Genomic DNA, 22,524 nt, shown 5'->3' with positions numbered 1-22,524 from the left:
TGAAGCTTTATAACAAAACTGCCATCTTACTTTCATGGGTTTTGTTATTTGATAAAATTAAATGCGGCATTTCCGGGTTTTCAGAATTTGAAACCGAAATACCAGAACATGAGAAATGAAACAGGAGTTGAACTGACTGGTAACCCCATGAAAGAACACAAAAACCTCAGAGACTTGATGTTCAACCTTGGCTGCCTGATGCAGCATCGATCTCCATAGGAACTCCCGCATCTGCTCCCCCTTTGCAATATTTCTGCAGTTGCAGATTGTAATGAACAAATGCAAAGTCTTTCAGATATCGCCTCACGATTGGGCTCCTCTCTTCCTTTAGCATCTTCTCCGCCGCACTTCTCTTTAGCTTGTATCTTGACGCGCCATCGCACTTCTGGCTCAGAAGCTTAACGGCTACCCTTTGTAATTCCGGGTGCTTATTCCCCTTACGAGCCCACCATTCAGCTGCATACAGTCGATAAGATAAATACAAACCTTCTGTTAGATATCTGTTAATGGTTTATGGTATCATCAGAAGGTTGATCCGGATTCATACCTGGATCAGTTTCAGACATCTCATCTATGTGGGTAGCCTTGAGAAAGGGATCTTTACCGAGTCTATAAGTCTCAATCTGCTGCATAACTATACCTCGAACAGTTTGGCCCTTTACCAAATGGACCAAGGATGACACCAGACCTGTGGCCACTTCTCCATTGACACGGAAGTTCGATGAGCACAAGGCACACGGGTTCAGGTAGTAACCGGCAGCGTGCAGAGGACTGTGAAGGTGAGCTTCCCTCACTTCATCCACCACTGACCAATACGGACAAACTTCCTTCACCATTGTATCTTTTATATTGTATATTTGCTCATAGATGTGTCCCATATGCGGCTTTTCTTCCTTAAGGAACGAGTCGAAGAAGCGGATGAGAGGATACGTGCATTTGAGAACTATCTCCGCGGTTTTCCAGAAAGAAGGGTCACCCACCAATCTGGCCACTTCTATCCCATCTTCTCTCGAGGCCGAGATCGTGTTCTTCCAAATAGACGAAGCGAATATGGCTTTCAAGTCCTCCTTGGCCGACAAAACGCTCTCTAGGGTCAGATAAGGCATAGCAGAATCGTTCTTGGATGAGACAGTGAAGTCTTTTCCACGACATTGAACTTTGAAAAGCTTCGAGATGGAAGGATCATCAAGAATGAGGTTGGAAATGTTCTTGACATCCTTAAGAACGTCTTTAACAACTTCCATTTCACCAATCTTGTCAAGCATAAGCTCCAAGCAGTGAGACACACTCACAGACCAGAGGATCTCCTTGTGATTCTCTACAATCCACTTTCCTAGATTGCCTACCCAGCCCGATACAGAATTACCGATAACCTGAACGACATTACGAGCTCCAACTTCCTCAATGATCTCATCTATCATTAACACTAGGGCTATTATATCATTCTTGATACCGGAAACGTCTTGGGATTTCAGGTAGACCGGACCCTTTGGGCAATCAGCGATGAACATAACGAGGTCACGCCCATTGGCGTCAACCCAAGCGTCCATCAGAATACTGCAACCTGTGATCTCCCAGGAACCTTTGATGCTCTTAATGTATTCATGTGTTTCATTCACCTCTTCCTGAAGGATCCAACCTTTGAGGTCTTTAGAACTCGGAATATGACAACCCAAATAACCGAACAATTCTCTGAAACTCTTGGAATCAGCGGCTGAGAAATCAATGCAGTTCTCGTAAAAGAACCGGCCAATGCTCTTCTGATCTTTCTTCACGAACAAGTTATCCTCGTCACTCTCCGAGTGAATCTTCACATCAAGAAGGGATTCGGCACGGCGTTCTTCAGAAGAAGAGGAATCGACAGGTTTGGGTAAGCGACGGAGACGAGGAAGAGGGATTGCATCAAGCATAAGACGGCGAAAGGGCTGTCGGATAGCATCAGGGACTTGTAGGCAAGGAGCTACGTCTTTTGGAACACCTCCCAAGTGACGCTTGAGACGCGTCACTCCACCAACTTCTTTGCCACAGTAATTGCATCTCACCCTATTCTTCTTCTTGTCCACACAAACACCATGGTCATGGATGTTCATCGAGGTTCCACCCGAAGCCATCCACCAGATTCAGATTCACTGCAGACAAACAAGAAGAAGAAGAAGAAGAAGAAGAAGAAGTCAAAAAAGCTTTTTCTTTTTTATTCTCTTGTGGATTGTCATAGATCAAACCCAACCCAATTTCTGCACCACCCACTTAAGAATCGAACACCTTTTGTTTCACAACCCCCAAATGTATGGAAAAAAGAGATGAAAATGGGCAGAGAATTCTCCGATCCGTCCCCAAAGCCATCGAATACATGCATTTTCAGTCGGGGGAAAAAAACGAGTTCGTCAACTTTTTTCGTAGCGGGAAAAAACCGAGTTGGTGAGGTTTCGAGCTCCACGATGACAAAACATAACCCGATCACATAAGTAAAACACCGGAGATCAAGCACGAGACTTTTGCTAACGAAGGCCACAGAGACGAACGAAAATTCAGGTGGGTTTGCTTCTCATGCGTCGATCATACAGATTCACAATAGTTTTCACGTATTCCAAACAGAGAGAGAGAGAGAGAGAATACCTTTGATACACAGCCTCAGAAGAACGGGAGAACGACTAAGAGAGAGAGAGAGAGAGATGCGTGTATAGGTAGTACATATATATATAATGTATGTCAACGTGTACGCATCTGTACTTGCAGTTAGATCACACTTAGGCATGGCTTCTGGTCTCTCTCCTAACATTGCGGTGTCTGCTTTGTTTTTAGCTGTACATTTCTCTATTCGGACGTCCAAATTCACACCCAAAAAACGTCATCTGAATTTTATTACATCCAGAGAAACAAGGGAACGGATTTTAACAGAAGAAACTGCATTTCCATTTTTGGTTGCTTGTTGCCATTTCTTTTCAATCTCTAGCTTCTGTTCTTGTCCTCTCTTTCGGTGTTTTCTTCTTCTGCAAGGAACCTGAGACGTGATCGAACATTGGGTTTCTCTTTCGATCTGCTGCAAGAGTGTTTTTTTTTCCTTCCTCTTTTTGGCTTGCAGCATTAGATATCTTTGGACCTTTTTTGGATTCTATTATTTATGTTTGTATTATTTCCGCGGAAATATTTTGGCGCGGTAATATATCGTTAGACCGTTAACGCAGAGATATTTAGTTGAATATCTAAAACTTCGGATATCCAATTTTCGAGCAAGATAACTTTTGGCCACCCCTGCGTTACGCATCTGTTTAATGAAATACAAACAAAACATTCAACACTCCGACGGAAGAGTTCAATGGAACAATGTCTTTAAGTTGCGTGATTATCCAATCCCGCCAAGAACAACAAATATTGAGCTCACTAGGTTTCTACTTAGTTAAAAAAAGTACACAGCAGAACTGATATTATACATAACATATGCTACAGGAGAAAATGAAATGGCGCTTAGGTTATCTATGTTCAGATTGGGATTTGTTCTGGACGAGTCTCGGGGAGACCTCGACCTCTGAAGCCTTGTCATTGTCGGGTTTCGAGTTGCATGGCGTCTGAGAAGAAGAAATCAGAGTGGCTGCTTTCTGCTGTTCTTCCAAGATCTTCTGCAAGTACCTTGCGTGCTCTTTCTATCCGTCGGTGGAGAGCTCTTTGAACCTGCCCTTTTTTTTTTCATACAGATTTACATTTGCATAATCAATCATGCATTGTTTTATCAGTTTGATGGGTGATATTGGTTTTACCTCGAGCTGTTCGTGCAATTGCTTCTGAACTTCCATCGGCATACGCAGAGCTTCTGTTATCTGCATGACCCTGAAAATGAGATGACAGAAGGACGTCCAGCATATGATCATCAGCAAATAAATTCAACAGATTAAACGTTGAATCGCATAGGATAAAAAAAAAGGGAATGAATGAGAGCATAAAATATACAAATCTTGATAGCATGTGGTAACAAATCCAAAACATTAAAAAGGATCCATGTGTGTGTATATATAAAGCACAACACCACGAGAGACAAATGGAATTGGAGAAAACAAGCCACCACTCACCCTTTCTTTCGCCCATCTGTTTCGCTGTTACTTGAAGAATGTTTCTTCTCTTCCGAGGTACCAATCTTCTTCTCTGCTGAAGAGTAATGAAGAAACAAGAAACAGTCAAAACAATATGACTTCAGTATACATATATGTCTGAAAAAACTCAACATTGAATGAAAACTATGGCTGTCGTGAATGAGCAGAAAATCAACCCACTTGGCAAGAAAAGTTTGTGTCTTTACCTTCGTTTTTCTCTGGCAATGGCATATACTTCGCCAGTCTGTACTTCTGTCAATGCGATGAACAAATACTTAGATGCTTCAGAGGAATTCATCTAAATCGTGCACATCTACTTCAAAAATCTTCTGCTTCAACTACTATGATACCTGCAAGTGGCTTTTCACGTGATAGATAGTCAAGCCTTCCACGTTCATGAGCTTCAGAACAGCCTTTGGAGTTGCCTCTACATATTTTTTCAAGCAAAACAGAACAAATCTCTCACCATGAGAAGACAGATGCAACAATGGAGTTGAGTCTATAATCCTTAAAGGGATTTCAACGTAAAATAGTATCTCTTCTGTGAGAAATGAGGTATAGAAGAACCATGTACCGCAACCCTGAATATCATTCATAACCTCGGCTCTAATATACCGGGGGATGGTCATGGCCGGATACATGCATCAATTACATATTTTTTTCTCAGTTTGAGATTGTTGCTTATATAGTAGTAGTATGGCATAGAACATTAACGTTGTCTCATACGACTAACTCACTTTCAGGCCCTTCGAGCTTGTGAACAGACTCCACAAAACGCTCATGGAGCTCAGGAGTCCATCTCATTCTCGGTTTATGATTAGGGACAGAACCTGGAGAAGGATGAGACAAAACTGCATCCACAGACATAACAGCAGGGACACAGTCTTGGCTGCGACTCATTTCAATCCCTGGATTTGACAAAGCCAGAGGAGTTTTATAGATCTCCTGCATAAACCATTGGGATCATTTACCAAAAGCTCGTCCAGAAAAATATGGGATGTACAAACTATGTAAGGGTAGAAAAGACTGAACCTAACTTACATCAAGCCTAGGAGTCTCAGCAAGTTCATCAGACAGGAACTGCAGCTCCATTTGTTCCGATAACAAGAAGCTGTCATTTGGACAGCCAAGTTCATGAAATTCATCATCATCTTGGGGAAGATTAAAGAAGTCTTTGACAAGAGTCCCTTCACTGTCCCCATCCCCATCGTACGGAGCGCCCAAATCCTCACTGAAAACTGCTGGAGATTTTGCAGACTCAAAAGCTGAAGCAGTCTGGCTGTAAGTCAAAGGGTTTGGGAGAAACGGAAGACTGTTCCCGAGCTGTCTCTGAGTTTCGGAGCTCGAAGAAGATGATAGGTACAAGTTTGTGCAGAATGAGGAAGATCTTGAGAATGCACTCTTAGAACTATGCTTTGTCCGTGGATGACTTGGGGAATCTGGAGATCGTGATCTTATGAATGGAGAAGGAGATTTTCGGGTTTCTGGCTGAACGTTCAGAAAGCTATGCACCGGAGATACTGAAGACAAGCAAGCTTGTCTAACTCCTTTGGTGCATTCCTCTGGTGTTGTGGACACGAGGCTATGGCTATTCGTAGTTTGAGGAAGAATAGACCAGATCGATATCAAGTCAGACTATGATGTGCTAGGCACAACATTCGCCATATTTTTCAGACAAGCCTGAGTTACATTTTGGTAAAATACCAGAGATGAAAGTTTCTAAAGTCACTGGCTTTGAAGAAAACGCATGGTCACAACTTCTCCACGTAAAAGACCTGGTGAGAAGAGAGCGCCAACAAAAGGTAGACCAAGAGATTCCAAGGATCGAAGAACCATTTCAAGACCCATTAAACCAAACAGCCAAACACTTTCAAGACCACTGATCGATTGAGAACAACAATGGCCAGAGATATGCATTGATCCCATTTGATCTGACTTCTTATTCATATTGACCTGGGCGTATGACTAAATCGGTAATGGTTAAGTCAAGAACACAGACGTGGTGTGTGCGTAGCACCATCTAATTCTTTTTTTTTTTTTGCTCTGAATTAGCCAAGCTGATCAAAGTTCGTACATCTAAACAAATTACTTGTGTTACTCAGGCACTAAATTTGCAGACACAGCATCACTCTTCCAAATCAACTGGAATTTCAGATCCGAGAATCATATTCACTAGATTCCAGTCCATACGAGGAAATGAGAGCAGTTATTGGATTGCAATCAAAACTTCCCCGTCATTTTTCCATTAGAAGAAAGAGCTACATGAGGGCATGAAACAGCAAACTTGCAAAGAAGAGCAAATTATGTCCGAAAAACAATATTATCAGACACGAACACCGAGAAAGTGATAATCCAAATCCAAATGGAGTACGAAAAACCCATTACTATAAGAAAACTAAAAGAATTCTAAAAATTACAAATCAATTAGAAAACCAAAAGCAGAGGTTAAAGGAATCCAGAACGTCTCGAAAACAGATATATATATATATATATAAACAGATAATTCTTACCGCGTACGAGCAACTCCTCTTCTAGTGTTAATATCGAAAATTTCCGAAATGTGACGGGAGAAGCAAAGAGCGAAACTTTTCTCGGAATTATCCGGGAAAGTCGTAAACTTTCCAGGAAAGATGATGAAAATGGGAGAGAAGAAGAGGGTTTTAAATATTCCGAAAGACAGAGAATGAAGAGAAGTTAAAATTTCGGATAAAAGAGAACAAGAGACGAACTTTACGTATCAGTGAGGGGAGAAGAAGAAGAGAGAAAGAAATGTTGTGTTGGCTGCGGAGTGGACGCGAATCGCAGCAGAGGAGAACACTATAATGATTGATTGGTCTCCGCTTCAGGAGGAGCCTCCTTCTCACACACGCGCTTCGAGGGCTCGTGCACATCACGCTCCATCTTAATCCGTGTGTTCACATCATGATTCATGATCTAGTTAAAAATAAACAAATAATTCAATCGAGAAGACAAAAAAATGAGTTTTTCAATCAGGGAATGAGGGTTTTTATTTATTAGAATATCAAACAATCGCAATCCCATTTAAACTTGGTTGCATTGCTATTATATTATATTGTATGTTTATGCTTTCTCTATAATTATATGTTTAATGCATTTGAACAAAAACCTTACTCTGACATGTTATTTTAGTGGAAAAGAAATATTTCATTTCTGTTTGAGGTTGTTGTATAAAAGCCCAATTGTATAAATATGTTTGGGCCGAGGCCCAATAAGGAAAGTCCAGCGAGGAGGAGTCACCAAAGAAGCATGAAGGAGCGTAGAAAGCGTCAAGCCTCAGGCGACGACCAAAGGTGGCAATGTATTTTTTTTTTTACCCAAAAAAAAAACAAGAGAGAGTATATTTTCAACACGTTTGATCTGACCAATGAGACGCCTCTGTTCCTTCCAGTGTCGTCGAAGTAATATCTGATCGATTTGATTCCTTATTTCTGTTGCTTTGACTTTGTGAAACCTGTGACGATTACTACTTGTGATCTCCCGACGACGAGGGGGAGCTAAATCCGTCATTTCCATTCAGATCGTTCCTCCAGGTTCGTTGCTTTCCGCCATTTCTTCTTTTCCTCCAATTTTCTTCATCTTTTTATCGGTACCCAGACTTTTCCATCGCTCATCATGATCTGGGTTCATTGTCAAATTTGCAAACTTTTTTCTAATCAACGCCCAGAATTTCGAAAACCTCGTTGGGATGATAATATTTTAAACGTACGTCGCTGAATTTGATCGAGCATTGAGATCTGAGGATGCTTCTTGACGAAAAAGTTTGTTTTTTTTCCTGCAGGTTTCGAGATGGGTCAGGAAAGCCCTAGTTTCACAGTGGATGAAGCTCTCGTGGCGATGGGATTTGGGAGATTCCAATTTCTCGTGCTGGCTTATGCTGGAATGGGATGGGTTTCGGAGGCTATGGAGATGATGCTCCTCTCGTTCGTAGGACCCGCTGTTCAGTCGCTCTGGAATCTCTCTTCGCATGAGGAGAGCTTCATTACCAGCGTCGTTTTCTTCGGTATGCTGATCGGAGCTTACTCTTGGGGCATAGTTTCAGACAAACATGGTCGGAGGTAATCATTGTTATCTATGATCTCTAGAGTTGGAAAGCGCGACACTTGTTTGGATGATTTCAGATATTCTGGTTTTCGCCGACCAGGTACTTTGTCAATTTTTAAATGGCCTGATAATCATTTGGGTCCTTGCTGCCTCTTAAATGTTATCTGAAGTTCAAAACGGGTTTGGTCGGTTTTGATATGTTCAGTTTATGATTCTATGTTCATTTGCTTCCTTTGATACCTTTGGGAATTCATCTGAAGTCTTAGCTACAGTTTGAATGTGTATAGATTGTTCAGTTTATGCCACTTTGTTCCCTTACTGTCCGCAAGAGATCTTGTGAACGTTCTCTGTAGTTACCAAGACTATTTCCCTCACAATCACAGATTTATCTCTTTGGGGCGCTTCGTTCATTTGAGTTTTTTTTTTTTGTTTCTCGTCTTCTTCAGGAAAGGGTTTCTGATAACAGCAGTGGTGACTTTTATAGCTGGTTTCTTGAGCGCATTGGCCCCAAACTATACTTGTCTGATAGTTCTTCGATGCTTTGTGGGTCTTGGATTGGGAGGAGGCCCTGTTCTTGCGTCCTGGTTTCTCGAGTTCATCCCTGCTCCAAATCGAGGGACTTGGATGGTTATTTTCTCAGCTTTCTGGACGGTTGGAACCATATTTGAGGCGTCTCTTGCTTGGGTATGTACCTCGTTTATCTCTTATTTCCTATTTGCTACAACTAAAAGGAGATAAATCCACCAACGAACTTCATCAGAATTCTCTCATATCCGAGCGCTTTTCACGTCTTCATGATTCAATCTTTTGCAGTTTGTCATGCCAAGTTTGGGTTGGAGGTGGTTACTTGCACTCTCTTGTGTTCCTTCATCGTTGCTTCTTATATTCTATAGGTTGACGCTTGAGTCACCTCGGTATCTGTGCCTACAAGGCCGGAAAACTGAAGCCCTTGCCATTCTCGAGACAATAGCCAGAATCAACGGAACTGAACTACCGCCTGGTGTCCTTGTCACAGAGGACGAGACTGAGCTGCAAGAGAAGAAGAGCGTTCCAACCGAAAACACTCATCTCCTCATGCCTGCAGAAGATGGAGATGTGGCCATTTCCAAGAGAGTGGGTGTTGAAAAGGGACCCATTTCATCCATCTCAAGTCTTCTATCTCCAGAGTTAATCAAGCCGACTTTGCTTCTATGGGTGGTATTCTTTGGAAACGCTTTTGCATACTACGGTATTGTGTTGCTCACCACCGAGTTGAACAATGGAAACAACAAATGCTTTCCAACCGAACAATTCCTGACAAATTCCGAAGATGTTAGCTACAAGCACGTTTTCATTGCCAGTTTTGCAGGTAATGTGACAGGGTGGCTGTAGGTTTTCCCAATACACCAGGAGAAAACTTTATTCGAATAATCCGAGATGCTGATCTCTGTTCTCTCTTTTTTTTTAAAAAAAAAAATATGTGGGCAGAGTTTCCAGGGCTTCTGGTGGCTGCTGCAATGGTGGATAGAGTAGGAAGGAGGCTTTCGATGTCGTCGATGTTTTTCTTGTGTTGCCTCTTCCTTCTTCCGCTCATATCTCATCAGCCTTTAGGTTTAACGACAGCCCTTCTCTTTGGTGCTCGAGTGTGCATAACGGCTACATTCACCATCATCTACATCTATGCTCCAGAGGTAATATGCTGGGCCATCCAATTGGTCTTCCAGTTCCTTGGTTGCGAATAAAGTTTCTGACTTTGGGGGATTTTCAGATATACCCGACATCGGTGAGAACGACAGGAGTAGGAGTAGGGAGCTCGGTGGGGAGGATAGGAGGAATGGTGTGTCCACTGGTGGCCGTAGGATTGGTTCATGGATGCCACCAGACGGCCTCAATCTTTCTGTTCCTGTGCATTATTCTCCTCTCTGGTATCTGCGTTTGTTTCTTCCCCTTGGAGACCAGTGGTCGAAATTTGTCCGACACCGTCCCTTCTGAGAAACCTGATTCATCATCATCATCATCATCATCATCCGTATAGATTTTGGACCTGGGATTCATTCTTTGTTTTAGTTTAGATTAAACGTTGAAACCCGAGATTGTTTTTGGGTGGTTGTAGAGATTGTTTGAATCAGTTAAAAGATTATGGATCGTATTTACTTGTTATTGAACTCAGATTTCTTGAATTGCTGGTTGAAACTCTGGTTGGTGGAAGATGTAATGAAGAAGACAAGGCAGTGACCTCTTTGCAGGCAGTTTAATCAGAAGCTCTTGTTTTTTCTTTCTGTATTTCTTTTAAGATTTTGGTTCCATTGGGTTCTCCACAAATTAACTCTCTGGGATGTTGACTGGCGGAAGAAACAGAGAGAATGTTTGCATTATCCATTCGAATGGGTGATGCTAAACTTTTTAAATCACAAGTAACGAGTGATTGTTATTAAAACGGGCTTTGGAATTGGCTCTCTATCACAGACCTTGCTCTTGCTCTGACTTGACGCAATATACTTGTATATATATATATATATATATCATTGTGCAAAATCACGTCAATTGAGAGAGTGTGTGTATACGTGAACGAAACTTGGATTAAACATGTGCAACGAGTTCGATGATTCGCTGCCTTCCTCACACCGCAACTCTAACCAACGAGCCTCACCCATACGTATACGCACACGTATATATATTCACGCATAAATCGTACCATCTGTTTGGAGAGTTCCCTTCACGAATCTAAGAGATTTGCCGGGTGAGGAACTATGGATTCCATGGGCAGTGCAGATATCCTTCGCCGACCGGCTCCCTATTTCTCTTCCTCCGATGAATTTTCCTGGCGATCCTTTGCCGATGTCGTCGCCTCTTATTCCGGAGCCACCGTGGTCGCGCTTCTGTTCATTCTTCTCTGGCATTTTTTCCTCTCCCGGAAATTTATGCTCCTCAATTTTGCTTCTTTTTCTTCTCCTTCTTCTTCCTCTGCAGCTTCTGGTGCTCCTGCCGTGAATTCCCAGTCAGGGTAAAGGTTTTGAATTTGTTGAACCCTTTTGCGCATTTCTGTTCTTTGTTTCTAATTCTTATGTGGGTTGTTTCTGTTGTTGTCGGATTTGTTTGCTGCCTGCAATTATTTGATGATCTTGTGGGATTTTGTTCAGATGGGTCGCTTCCAAATTCAAAGTTCTCGTTTTTGTTCTATGATGGGTAAAAAAGTTCTGACCTTTACACTACGCTATGGCTTCTTTAAATCCGTATGTATGCTGTGAGGGTTGTTTCGATGAGATGTGTATGTGGCGAATCCATATCTTGATTGAGTCCAGGGTATAATAGAATAGATAAAGCAAAATCCTGTTGTTCGCGTGTGATTAGTTCTGTTTCAGATTCCTTATGGTTTTGAGTATACTTACTTCTTTTTCAGTATAATTTCAATGTTTGTGTACCTGTATGGGCACAGTGACAGTGATCTAGACTTTATATCTAAATCAAATTCTCCTTGCAGAATCTCTGGGCTTGTCTCTGATGAAGATCTGAAAGGCCTAATTAGAAACTTGGAGGGAGAAACTGAGGATGGCGAGATATGGGAAAATGTAATTCAGAAAAGCAATGATCGTGTATCATATAATGCTGAATGCTGCAAGCCGAAGGTATACTCAATTCTTCCATTTCAATTTCTAGATGTTCTGGTTGATCAATAAGTTTGTGTTCTGCTTCTTACAGGACGGTGGTCCCATGAAGTACCTTAGTGTTACAGTATTTGAGGACTGCTCTCCAGAGGTTTTGAGGGACTTTTACATGGACAACGATTACAGGAAACAATGGGATAAGACTATAGTAGGGCATGAGCAATTGGAGGTTGACAGTACAAGTGGAGTCGAGATTGGTCGCACAATAAAGAAGTTCCCCTTGCTGACACCGAGGGAGTACGTTTTAGCTTGGAGGTTGTGGGAGGGAAATGATAACTTGTTCTTCTGTTTCATCAAGGTAAGGTGGACTAAATCTTCACTCTAGATTCAAGCTAATTTTGTAGACTTACATTTAGCTTTCACCCTTTAAGTCAGCCTTTCTGTTATTCTTGGTATATCAGTGAAGTTGTAGAGTGGGATACCGAATAACTTTGTATACTGCTACGTTGATACCCACAAGACCGGAGTAGCTTCTTGTTCTCCACAATATCCTTCTTCTGTCTGGACTATATAATCCATGATAGTAATCATTTTAGTTGCATATCAATCTTTTTTTCTTTGAAAGCAATGATCTGATCTGTACAATTTATGCAAATTGTATTTACCTTTCCCCCTGATCCTGTGGGCCTGTATGGTTAACTATAACCCTTGTATCTGTTATATGTCTCTTTGAGTTATGTTTAAGTATTCTGTTCTTGTTGTTTCTTAAAGGTCACACATAGCTTGTTGTTTAACTTGGTTTGAGTTTCGATTATCATCAGGAATGCGATCACAACCTGGCACCGCGTCAGAGGAAGCATATACGTGTAGGTTATTTTAGATCTGGTTGGCGAATCAGGAAAGGCAAGTGTTTATTGTCAGCTTTGATGTCAAATATCAACGAAGAACAAGTCTCTTCTCATCAATCCTGTCTTTTCACCGTATAATGCAAACCTGCTAAACCGAAACTTACTGCAGTTCCTGGTAGAAGTGCTTGCGAGATCAAAATGTTTCACCGGGAAAATGCCGGGTTGAATTCTGAGATGGCGAAGCTAGCTTTCTCTAGAGGCATATGGAGTTACATCTGTAAGATGGATAATGCACTTCGCAGATACATTGCAACCAGCCCTAGACCCCCAGTGCCATCTCTGTCTGCTGTCAGCTCAATGAGAAAGGTGAGACATCGGTCTGGACAGGTCAGGTCAATGAGAAAGATAATCTATTGCATCATCGTGTGTAGGACTTCTTTGACATCATTTTGGATGCAACAGGTTCCATCTGAATTTGAAACTGAGAGAGATGATACAACCGATGTGGGAACTAGTGGGTTGGACACAAGTGATGGAGTAAACAAGCGTGAGGTTAAGGGGAAGAAGAAACCAATGAAGAGGCCGTCGAAGAAACTGATAGCAAAGGGTTTGATTCTGGTGGGAGGTGTGATATGCTTGTCTCGTGGTCACTCTGCGTTAGGGGCTAAAGTTGCACTGGCTTACTTCTTGACTAAACTGAGGAAAAAGCATGGAGCTTCCCCGACCCAAACCAGCCAAGATGCCATCCCTATCTAACTCACTCTGATAAGGCTCTGTGAATAGTGTTTAAAGAAAGATTCTGTTTTTGTCACAACTCTGGTAACATGCAACTCTTTATAGGCTCCTTGTCTTTGGTTTCTCCAGTTTGTGTTCGTAACCTAAATGTATGAACGCAGAAACTATGTCCGACCCCTCAAAAAAAGGGGAAAAGAAAAACAAAGCAAAAGCTTATTGTACCTGTACCTGAGGCATTTTCTTTAGAGAGAAAAAAAAAGAGAGAGAGAGAGAGAGAGAGATGCGTGTATAGGTAGTACATATATATATAATGTATGTCAACGTGTACGCATCTGTACTTGCAGTTAGATCACACTTAGGCATGGCTTCTGGTCTCTCTCCTAACATTGCGGTGTCTGCTTTGTTTTTAGCTGTACATTTCTCTATTCGGACGTCCAAATTCACACCCAAAAAACGTCATCTGAATTTTATTACATCCAGAGAAACAAGGGAACGGATTTTAACAGAAGAAACTGCATTTCCATTTTTGGTTGCTTGTTGCCATTTCTTTTCAATCTCTAGCTTCTGTTCTTGTCCTCTCTTTCGGTGTTTTCTTCTTCTGCAAGGAACCTGAGACGTGATCGAACATTGGGTTTCTCTTTCGATCTGCTGCGAGTTTCTTCGCGCTCAGATCGTTCCATATCGATCATGGCCCCGAATCTGCAGCTTTTGTTCTTCGTTCTCTGTTTCAAGATCTTCACTTCCGTTGTTCTTGCGGAGACCGATAGCCAGGACGGTAAGTGTATTTACAGAATGCCGAATCAACCACACAATGCATCATATATATATATATGTATATATGCATATGGAATTCACGTATCAAAAGTTTTGAAATGTTTTGTGAAAAAATGAGAGAGGGCGTTAGGATTCATCATGGGTTTGATCGTTTAATGGAGGAAGAGGAAAAGGGCTTTTCTAATTCTGTCATTGGCAAAATCATGAGCACCCCATAGTTTGAGGATAACATGTTTAATAGGTGGTAGTGTTGTGAATGATGATCTGCTGTAGTTTCGGCTCTAACGGACGTGTACAAGAGCTTAAACTCTCCGTCAAAACTAAAGGGATGGACTTCTGATGGAGGTGATCCATGCACCTCATGGGACGGTATCACTTGCAAGGGCTCGTCTGTTTCTGAAATGTACTTCCCTCTCTTCTACACCCTCAGATTCCGATACTCGCACCATTTCTCTCTCTCTGAAATTGTTCCTTCTTTCTCTGTCATGCAGAAGGTTATCAGGACTTGGACTCAGTGGATCATTGGGTTACCAATTAGCCAACTTGAAATCAGTCACTTACCTGTGAGATTTCACTTTCACGTTTTCGGTGTGTTTGTTATGTCTCGTTCCTCCTCATCAAGCGGAAACTTTACATTGTGTTGCTTGTCATAGTACAGAGATGTCAGCAAGAACAACCTTAATGGCAATTTACCATATCAGCTCCCTCAGAGTCTTGTTTATCTGTAAGCATTACACAAAACCCTCATTGGCAATTTCTTTCATCTTCTCCACCCGGTATTTTACAAAAATGTGCCCACTTTTGCAGAGATCTTTCTGAGAATGGCTTCAATGGTAACGTGCCATACTCGATATCTCTTATGAACAGCCTCACTTATCTGTAAGCTCAAGAAACTATTCGCCTAATACCCACTTATGGTCACGTTTATTCATGAAAAAGTTTCGGCTTTTCTTAGTTGTTATTGGTTCTGCTCAGAAACATCGGTCATAATCAACTTAATGGGGAACTGAGCGATATGTTTCAGAAGCTTCCGAAGCTTGAAACAATGTAAGCCCTTTGCTCTTTTGCATCAAATCTTTACGTAAACGAGGCCTCGTAACAAAGAGAGAGATTGGATTAACTTTATCGAACATATGCGTGTTTTGCAGTGATATGTCTTCCAATCAGCTGACGGGGAAATTACCGCAGAGTTTTGCCAATCTTACAAGCCTCAAAACACTGTAAGAGAAGAGATACTGAAGTGATTGTAGCAATCTCTATGTTTTTTCACCTTACCCTTTACATAAATTCTCTCACAGGCATTTGCAAGACAATCAGTTCAAAGGTTCCATAAATGCTCTCAGAGATCTCCCTCTTGATGATCTGTAAGTAATCTCTGATACATTCTACATAACTAGAGAGAATTTTCCATCCGCCATTTTTTTTTATCTACGAGACGAGATTAACGAAAGCTTCTTGTCATCGATGTCGATGTGAGGATTCAGAAACGTTGCAAACAACGAATTCAGCAGTTGGATCCCAAATGAGCTGAAGGGCATTGGAAATCTTCAGTAAGTAAACAAGCATATATCTTCTTTCCCTTCGCTTGAACAAAAGCATCTGTCTCTCATTTTTTTTTTCCCGATCTAATTAATGGATCAGGACTGGAGGCAACAAATGGTCAACAGGGGCGGCACCACCCCCACCACCAGGCACGAGACACGGTTACAGAGACTCAGGAGATGGAGGAGGAGGAAAGAGTCTAAGCATCGGAGTTATAGTTACCTTAGGCTGTTTAGGGGCTCTGATTCTTACCGCATGCATCATTGCTCTTGTTTCTTGTAAACACCATGCCCCTTCTTCGCATTTTATGGATGAAGAGAAGGGCAGTAGCCACCATGGAAGGCCTCGATATACTCCAAAACCATCTCAGATGCTACACTACGAGGCGATGGATGGCCGCAAAGGTAGTAAATGGACATTCTGAATTGACTGATTCCTTCAGTGCTGAAGCTTGTGTCTTGTGAAAACGTTTCTTCTTGCAGGAGGCGAGAAGAGTGTGGATTCTGATGCTCCGGTTTCGTTTAAACGGAATTCGTCAGTGAGGTTTAAGAATTCTCCTACTCTTTATCTGATAACTCCAGAAGGCTCCACCATTGAAGGTCTTACGAGCCCTGATCAAATGCTTCCTTCGAGCCCTGTTGAGTCATTTTCCATGTCAGATTTGCAGAACGCGACCATGGGTTTCTCTCCCAGCCGCTTTCTTGGCGAAGGGACCATCGGTCGTGTTTATAGGGCCAAGTATCTCCATGGACGGGTACGCTCTTGTTCTCATTCTCCATTGTCTGAACTTGTCAAGAATATGCTAAGATCCTTCACTGTTAATCTCCAACAATTGCATGTTTATCAGATTTTAGCTGTGAAAGAGATAGATTCGTCATTGTTAGGAAAAGGAAACCCAGAAGAGTTTTCATCGCTGGTGTCGAACATCTCGAGGATTCACCACCCAAATGTTGCAGAACTCGTGGGTTATTGCTCAGAACATGGACGCAACCTGCTAATTTACGAGTATTTCACCAGCGGATCACTACACAGATTTCTTCACTTGTCCGATGATTTCAGCAATCCCTTAACTTGGAACACCAGAATCCGAATTGCTCTCGGCTCAGCCCGTGCCATAGAGTAAGTCTAATCTTCATCATAAACAAGAGTTGTATGATTTGAGTGTTTCTTTTCATCTGTTAACAAAGAACTTTCTCTCTTTCTCACAGGTACCTTCACGAAGTTTGTTCACCGCCGTTGGTCCACAAGAACATCAAGTCGTCGAACATTTTACTCGACAATGAGCTCAATCCACATCTCTCAGACTATGGAATGGCAAACTTTCACCATGTGAGGTTCTTTAATTATGTCCTGAGCATTTTGTGCTGCAAGAAAATCGGCTAATGAGATGTAGCGTTGTAATGGCAGAGAACGAGTCAGAATCTTGGAGTGGGATACAATGCACCTGAATGCACAGACCCTTGTGCTTATACGCTAAAAAGCGACATCTACAGCTTTGGTGTGGTCATGCTGGAGCTGCTAACTGGTCGAACTCCTTACGACAGGTTCATTTATCAGATTCCATCTCATGGTTAAAGAGGAAGAAGATACGTAAATGTGGAATGATTTTTGACTGAATATAAATGTTCAGTAATAGGCCGAAACAAGAGCAGTCGCTGGTTCGATGGGCAAGGGCGAGGCTTCAGGACAGGGAAGCTCTGGATGAGATGGTTGATCCTTCACTCTGTGGGCTTTACTCTCCCGAATCAGTGTCTAAATTTTCCGAAATAGTTTATCTCTGCATACAGGTAAGACCCGTTCTCTATCCACATTTTTTTTTTCAGACCGATAACAGATTTTATTGGCAACGTTTCCAGATGGAACCTGAGCTTCGGCCACCGATTTCAGAAGTGGTGGAGGCACTGAATAAGTTAGTTTGACGCCGAGTCAGAAGAAGAAACGCCGAGCAGACAACTCTTTTGAATTTTCCATTCACAGTTTGTACGCCGATGCAATGCTTTCTTGGATGAGCTAATAAAAAAATCATCGTTTTCTGGATTGGGAGATGTCGATTCATCATTCAATTGAAGGAAAAGAAACCCAAACGTTAAAGTAAGATGTTAAAAATTGTGCGTCCATCCCGCATGGTAAGTATGCAATGTGAGCAGCTACATAACACAGAGACAAAAATGACTCTTTTGAAATTCCTTCATGTGAAAAAATTAGAGACAAGAAAATTTACAGTGGCAGTATCTTTCGGAACCAGGAAAAGAAACAATGTAAACAAAACTCATTTATTCTTTCTTCAGATTCTCAGCAATTAAACGTTCATCGGAGACACCGTTCTCCACATTTTCATGGACGGATGAGCTGGGGGCATCGGCATCAGCGGACTCCTCGTCACTGCTCCATTTCCTCACAAATTTGGGAACCATGCTCCTTACATCTCTTGCCTCAGCTGCCTCGTCAATATCGCTTATTCTTTCAAACCGAACAGCACTCACTTTCCTGGCATTCCCCGCCAGTATCTGCCCCCGCAGACAAAAGAAAGCTTAGTAAGAAACTTAAGCCAAAGAGAATTGTGGGAGAGAGCACTGAGTTCAAAAAACCTCTAGCTTATAGATGAGGTGTTTCTCCTTTGGATCTTGTTGGCGTTCTGGTTTACTTTCATCTTGTTCATCTTCTTCTTCCCTTTGTTCCTTTTCCAGGACGACCGTCACGCTCTCACCAGTTCTTGGGATGTACCCAAAGGCCTCACACACAAACCCTGACACTGTCTCGTACTGATGACCCTGCTTCCCAAAACGATAACAAGGGATTGTTAACAGTTAGTGTATAAACCATAAATAAGATAATAGCAAAAACCCTTACTATATTCATATAATATCCTCTATCCCTCGCTTATTTCAAAGAATTGAGTGTTGGCCGCCTCTTTTGATTTTATTTCCCTTGTTTTCAAGCCCAGAAATGGGAAAAAAAAAGGGTGGAAAAAGTGATGTAAACACGGTGAACTCGTTATAGCTGACAACACAGCAAGTGAGCATCAACAAATCAAACAAAAAAGTAAAACCTCTAGCTAAGCCAAGAAGAACATGTCTGAGGCAGTATCGTAAAGAATATATTCTGAAAGCTAATAAATGAAAGCCGCAGCTCATAGCATGTACCTCTGGCATCTTTATGCTGAGTTCTTCAGAAAGTTGGTCAATAGATGTATTGGCATCAACATCATATGTCCCCTCGGCTCTCATCACAATGTAACCGGTTTTCTTCTGAATCTCCTCCTATTGAACCAAAAACAAGAAAGTGAAGAACATAATGTGGTGTGAGAAATCAGGCATATTAATAGGATGTTTAAGCCGGTGAGGAACATTGTGCTAAAATAAGCTGAAATAAGGGCACTTACTTTTGAATCATTTTCATCGAATATTTCACCAACAATCTCCTCAACCACATCTTCCAGAGTTACCAACTGCATACCATGCAGAAACAATATTTTGGGGGAGAGAGAGTCTTAGCCTATCTCATAAGTGATGAAGGAAAGAAAATAAGGGAGCATAGAGAGGAGCATCACATACTCCAATGGTTCCACCATATTCGTTAAGGACAACAGCCATGTGAACCTTTCTTATACGAAATTCCCTCAGAAGATTCCAAACGGACATTGAATCTGCAAATTATGACACAGTCTCAGATTTCCTTACATATAAAATGAACCCACAGAAATAATAATCAGCCAGCTTTCTGGGTCAAAAAACAGGCTGACTTCAAACACAAAAGAAGGAAGATCACAATATAATAAGTGCATATGGTTCAGGCATCAAATGCAAAATAAAATTCATTGATGATTACCGGGGACAAAGTAAGCAGGTTTATGTGCCATGTCCCCCACAGATGTACTCTCTAGTAGATCACCCTTCAAAATCAAATAGAATATAATTCATTCTGCACAACTATGATGTCATTTGATATGGTTACTAGGTAATCTCAGAGATCCAGAAGGGAAAAGGAGAAAAAAAAGAGAAGCAAAGTTGGCAAACCTTCTGAACATAATCTAGGAGATCCATGGCATATGCAATACCCACTATATTATCAATACGCTGCTCAAAAACAGGTACCCTGCAGAAAAAATACATCCATAGTAATCAACAGAAAGTAAGTGCTAAGATAAGAATCTTGAATAGATCACTTACCTAGAATATTGATGAGTCACCCACAGATTATGGAAATCGATTAAGCTGGCACTGGCGTCTATCGCAACTACATCAACAAGGGGAGTCATCACCTCTCTAACATGGGTATCCTTTATCTCTAATACATTTTCAATCATATCCTGCAATGTGATCATTTGAATAATCATAGATAGATACAGCATAAATCAAGAAAACAGACTAATAATTTACAAATCTTATACCTGCTCTTCCTCTTCTATAGCACCACTCAATTCTGCACCCCGCAGCATCAATTTCAACTCATCTTCTGTAACATATGGTTCACTGATAGAAAAAATAAAACGAAACATAAAGACTAAGTCCAGATCATTCTCGGCAAGGAAACATTGGCATACTATTAAAACAAACTAAATGAATATTTTGTATAAATTTGTCGCAAGCTAAAAAAGAAACTGAGCAAGTCTAGGTAGATGCACACCTTCGCCCTTTTAAACCAAGAATCTTTAGCATTCCCATCGATAGATAAGTGACAACTCTTCCAACAGGATATAATACCAGGGAAAGCCATGCAACTGGTCTGACCTGGATGCACATTCACAAAACAAAAGTCAAATATTCCTTTCATAATCCAAGAAGAGGGAGATCTGGGCCCTCAAGCTCACTCCACTAGAGGGTTCTTACGACTAAAGCCAGTGAATCACCCGTTATGAAGTTTTCACAAAACTGCACTACTCATGGAATTAGAGTGTACATAAAATTTAAAAGGTTTTCTTTTTCTTGCATTTGCTGATAACTAAATCAAACTTACCACAATCCGGGCGACATCTTGAGCATTGTGGACAGCTATACTCTTGGGTGTTATCTCTGTCAAGAGCAATATGGCAACCTATAAAGGAGAAGAAGGAACCGAGAAGAAAGTATCAGGAACCATGTTGATAGGAATAGGCAAAGTCCTTGTACAGGTCGTCACATTCATGATCGAAAAAAATATATCAGGACAGCAATCATGACGGTCAAAGAAACACGGAAATAAGCATCAATATACAAAATTAGAAATTTTCTTACGAAACAGAAATATTTATGTCCCCAAATGAGAGAATATCAGAAATTCAGACATACAGTCATCACTCCAGTGGCAGCACTAACACCAGCTTCACCAAATATAGCTGTTGCTGCCTCCGTGACTAAGGCAGTTGCTCCAATATTCACAACACTGAGAACAAATATAAGACCTTAAATAAGAAACTAGTTTCAAATAAGCCTTCAAAAACCATAATTGCATTGCAATTTGCATTTATACACAGAGAGAGAGAGAGAGAGAGAGAGAGAGAGAGAAATAGTACGTTGTTCCAATAAGTATGGTCGTCAAGAATCTGGTAACATCACTACGAAGCATTCTAAATACACCATTTTCTGGCTCTTTTTCAGCCAACTCACGCACCTGAGATGAACCCAGAAAGACAGACAGATGATAAGGCAATACAGATCATGTATTTCAATTGAACCAAAAAGGGACAACAGAAGACAATGACACACAACACAGTGTGCACATATAATAGTCAGCAGGCATGATTTTTATTTTTCAGTTCCAAGTAATGCAAAGCAAGATATCCAGAGAAATTCCAAATCAAAAACACAGTCCTCTTCATTACATTAAAGACAACAACAACTCAACGGCATGCCAGATTTTCTGAACTCAAGGCTCCTAATTTGAGCCTGAAGAAAGTCCAACACTTGCATCCTCTTTCCATTTGATTTCCGTAGCCGTGACCGCTATCTAATGCCTTGCGTCATATAATCCATGAATGATGATATAACTCACCTTCCATGGCCATAGAGTGGTAATGGAAGTCTCCGCCATAGAGAAGAACGCAGAGAGGCCGAGAAGCGCAGCCAAAATAAGGCCTTGCTCTCTAAGAACCCTAAGAACCTGTGACGCTTTTGGCCAAGCATTCTTCAACAACAATATCCTCTGTCCAAATACACCATAGCCTGCATCCACCACACCTGATGATGCTAACACCCTTTGGCACCCAAACAAGAATACTCCCCACACCACTACCCCCAAAAGGATTCCCCGTTTCAGTATAACCTTTTTCTCTTCCAGTTCTTCGCTGGGATCGAAACGTTGCTGACTACCCACATGGCATTGGCTCGAGCTTAACATTATGAAGCGACCTCTATCGTTAAACCCACATCCCCGATGGAATCTAAAACTGAAATTGGACGGATTAGAATAATTAGACGCGACGGAGAACGGGTGTCCCTCGTTTCTCGACAGGACTCGTACTGGAAATTTCGGGTTTCGGCCGTATCGCGTGAGACTCGTGGTTCTCGCGCCGGAAACAAACACGGATTGACTCAGAACTGATAAATCGAGAGCCATGTCCACCACCATAATAGGAAAAGCTAAAAACCCAGAAACGAGAATCCCCGTAAAAACCTCGAAATGTGAATTTCTCCGGCGGCTGAAGTACGCGGAAAATAAAGTTGTCTCCTTTTATTTCCTTTTTCTTCTTCTCCAGCGCTCAGAGTGTGAAAAAACAGTATGTTAAGAGAGAATTTAGCTGCCTGATCAAAACGTAGCGGTGGGTCTGAGAGAGAAGGCTAGGGTTCATAGCTGAAGGAGAAACCCCCTCCGGCAACGCGAACGCTTTTGACTTTGTGATGTTGTTGGGAAAAGGCTGCGCCTTTCCTCCTCCGACTTGTCGCTCAGTCACAGTTTATTCGAGCAAGTGGCAGGGGT

At 41.6% G+C, this 22,524-nt stretch overlaps 6 protein-coding genes across 7 annotated transcripts; 3 read left to right on the top strand and 3 right to left on the bottom strand.

Moving 5' to 3' along the window:
• Positions 1-25: 25 nt before the first annotated feature.
• On the bottom strand, positions 26-2,652 carry LOC104822746. The gene is made up of 3 exons (XM_010554082.1): positions 2,617-2,652; positions 548-2,129; positions 26-456 (listed from the first exon to the last, which is right to left on the bottom strand). Exons 2-3 carry the CDS (start codon positions 2,109-2,111, stop codon positions 182-184), a joined length of 1,839 nt encoding a protein of 612 aa, XP_010552384.1. The 5' UTR covers positions 2,112-2,129; positions 2,617-2,652; the 3' UTR covers positions 26-181.
• A 312-nt stretch (positions 2,653-2,964) lies between these two features.
• Positions 2,965-17,667, top strand: LOC104822744 (protein STRUBBELIG-RECEPTOR FAMILY 4). Its single transcript, XM_010554081.2, has 17 exons — positions 2,965-3,037; positions 13,960-14,089; positions 14,362-14,491; positions 14,580-14,651; positions 14,747-14,812; positions 14,896-14,967; positions 15,064-15,135; positions 15,237-15,308; positions 15,387-15,452; positions 15,573-15,638; positions 15,730-16,034; positions 16,113-16,384; positions 16,478-16,749; positions 16,839-16,959; positions 17,038-17,174; positions 17,261-17,417; positions 17,487-17,667. The coding sequence occupies exons 2-17, from the start codon at positions 14,002-14,004 to the stop codon at positions 17,547-17,549; spliced, it is 2,031 nt and encodes a 676-aa protein (XP_010552383.1). The 5' UTR covers positions 2,965-3,037; positions 13,960-14,001; the 3' UTR covers positions 17,550-17,667.
• LOC104822788 (myb family transcription factor PHL6) lies at positions 3,307-5,933 on the bottom strand. Its single transcript, XM_019203555.1, is given in 9 exon segments — positions 3,307-3,638; positions 3,640-3,669; positions 3,756-3,825; positions 4,065-4,137; positions 4,292-4,337; positions 4,436-4,512; positions 4,823-5,030; positions 5,127-5,720; positions 5,841-5,933. Coding segments are annotated over 9 exon segments (1,359 nt in total). The 3' UTR covers positions 3,307-3,470.
• On the top strand, positions 7,445-10,399 carry LOC104822742 (organic cation/carnitine transporter 7). Its single transcript, XM_010554078.2, has 6 exons — positions 7,445-7,636; positions 7,885-8,161; positions 8,594-8,831; positions 8,961-9,495; positions 9,615-9,817; positions 9,895-10,399. Exons 2-6 carry the CDS (start codon positions 7,893-7,895, stop codon positions 10,159-10,161), a joined length of 1,512 nt encoding a protein of 503 aa, XP_010552380.1. The 5' UTR covers positions 7,445-7,636; positions 7,885-7,892; the 3' UTR covers positions 10,162-10,399.
• Positions 10,670-13,537, top strand: LOC104822743 (phosphatidylcholine transfer protein). Of its 2 annotated transcripts, none has more exons than XM_010554079.2 (6): positions 10,670-11,130; positions 11,608-11,752; positions 11,826-12,089; positions 12,553-12,634; positions 12,749-12,945; positions 13,042-13,537. In XM_010554079.2, exons 1-6 carry the CDS (start codon positions 10,877-10,879, stop codon positions 13,333-13,335), a joined length of 1,236 nt encoding a protein of 411 aa, XP_010552381.1. In that variant the 5' UTR covers positions 10,670-10,876; the 3' UTR covers positions 13,336-13,537. The 2 variants fall into 2 exon arrangements, with proteins under 2 accessions (XP_010552381.1, XP_019059108.1); XM_019203563.1 differs by lacking the exon at positions 10,670-11,130 and adding an exon at positions 11,168-11,312.
• A 122-nt stretch (positions 17,668-17,789) lies between the features above and the next one.
• On the bottom strand, positions 17,790-22,482 carry LOC104822741 (putative DUF21 domain-containing protein At3g13070, chloroplastic). The gene is made up of 14 exons (XM_010554077.2): positions 21,601-22,482; positions 21,122-21,219; positions 20,898-20,991; positions 20,587-20,664; positions 20,257-20,360; positions 20,021-20,102; positions 19,800-19,939; positions 19,647-19,725; positions 19,459-19,522; positions 19,185-19,276; positions 19,013-19,078; positions 18,774-18,890; positions 18,219-18,401; positions 17,790-18,137 (listed from the first exon to the last, which is right to left on the bottom strand). The coding sequence occupies exons 1-14, from the start codon at positions 22,174-22,176 to the stop codon at positions 17,904-17,906; spliced, it is 2,007 nt and encodes a 668-aa protein (XP_010552379.1). The 5' UTR covers positions 22,177-22,482; the 3' UTR covers positions 17,790-17,903.
• Between the last annotated feature and the right edge of the window lie 42 nt (positions 22,483-22,524).

Source organism: Tarenaya hassleriana, unplaced genomic scaffold (genome assembly GCF_000463585.1).
Source record: "Tarenaya hassleriana unplaced genomic scaffold, ASM46358v1 Cleome37, whole genome shotgun sequence".
Lineage (NCBI taxonomy): Eukaryota > Viridiplantae > Streptophyta > Magnoliopsida > Brassicales > Cleomaceae > Tarenaya > Tarenaya hassleriana.
Note: the sequence above shows the minus strand (reverse complement) of the source record. Positions and strands in the feature narration are given on the sequence as shown.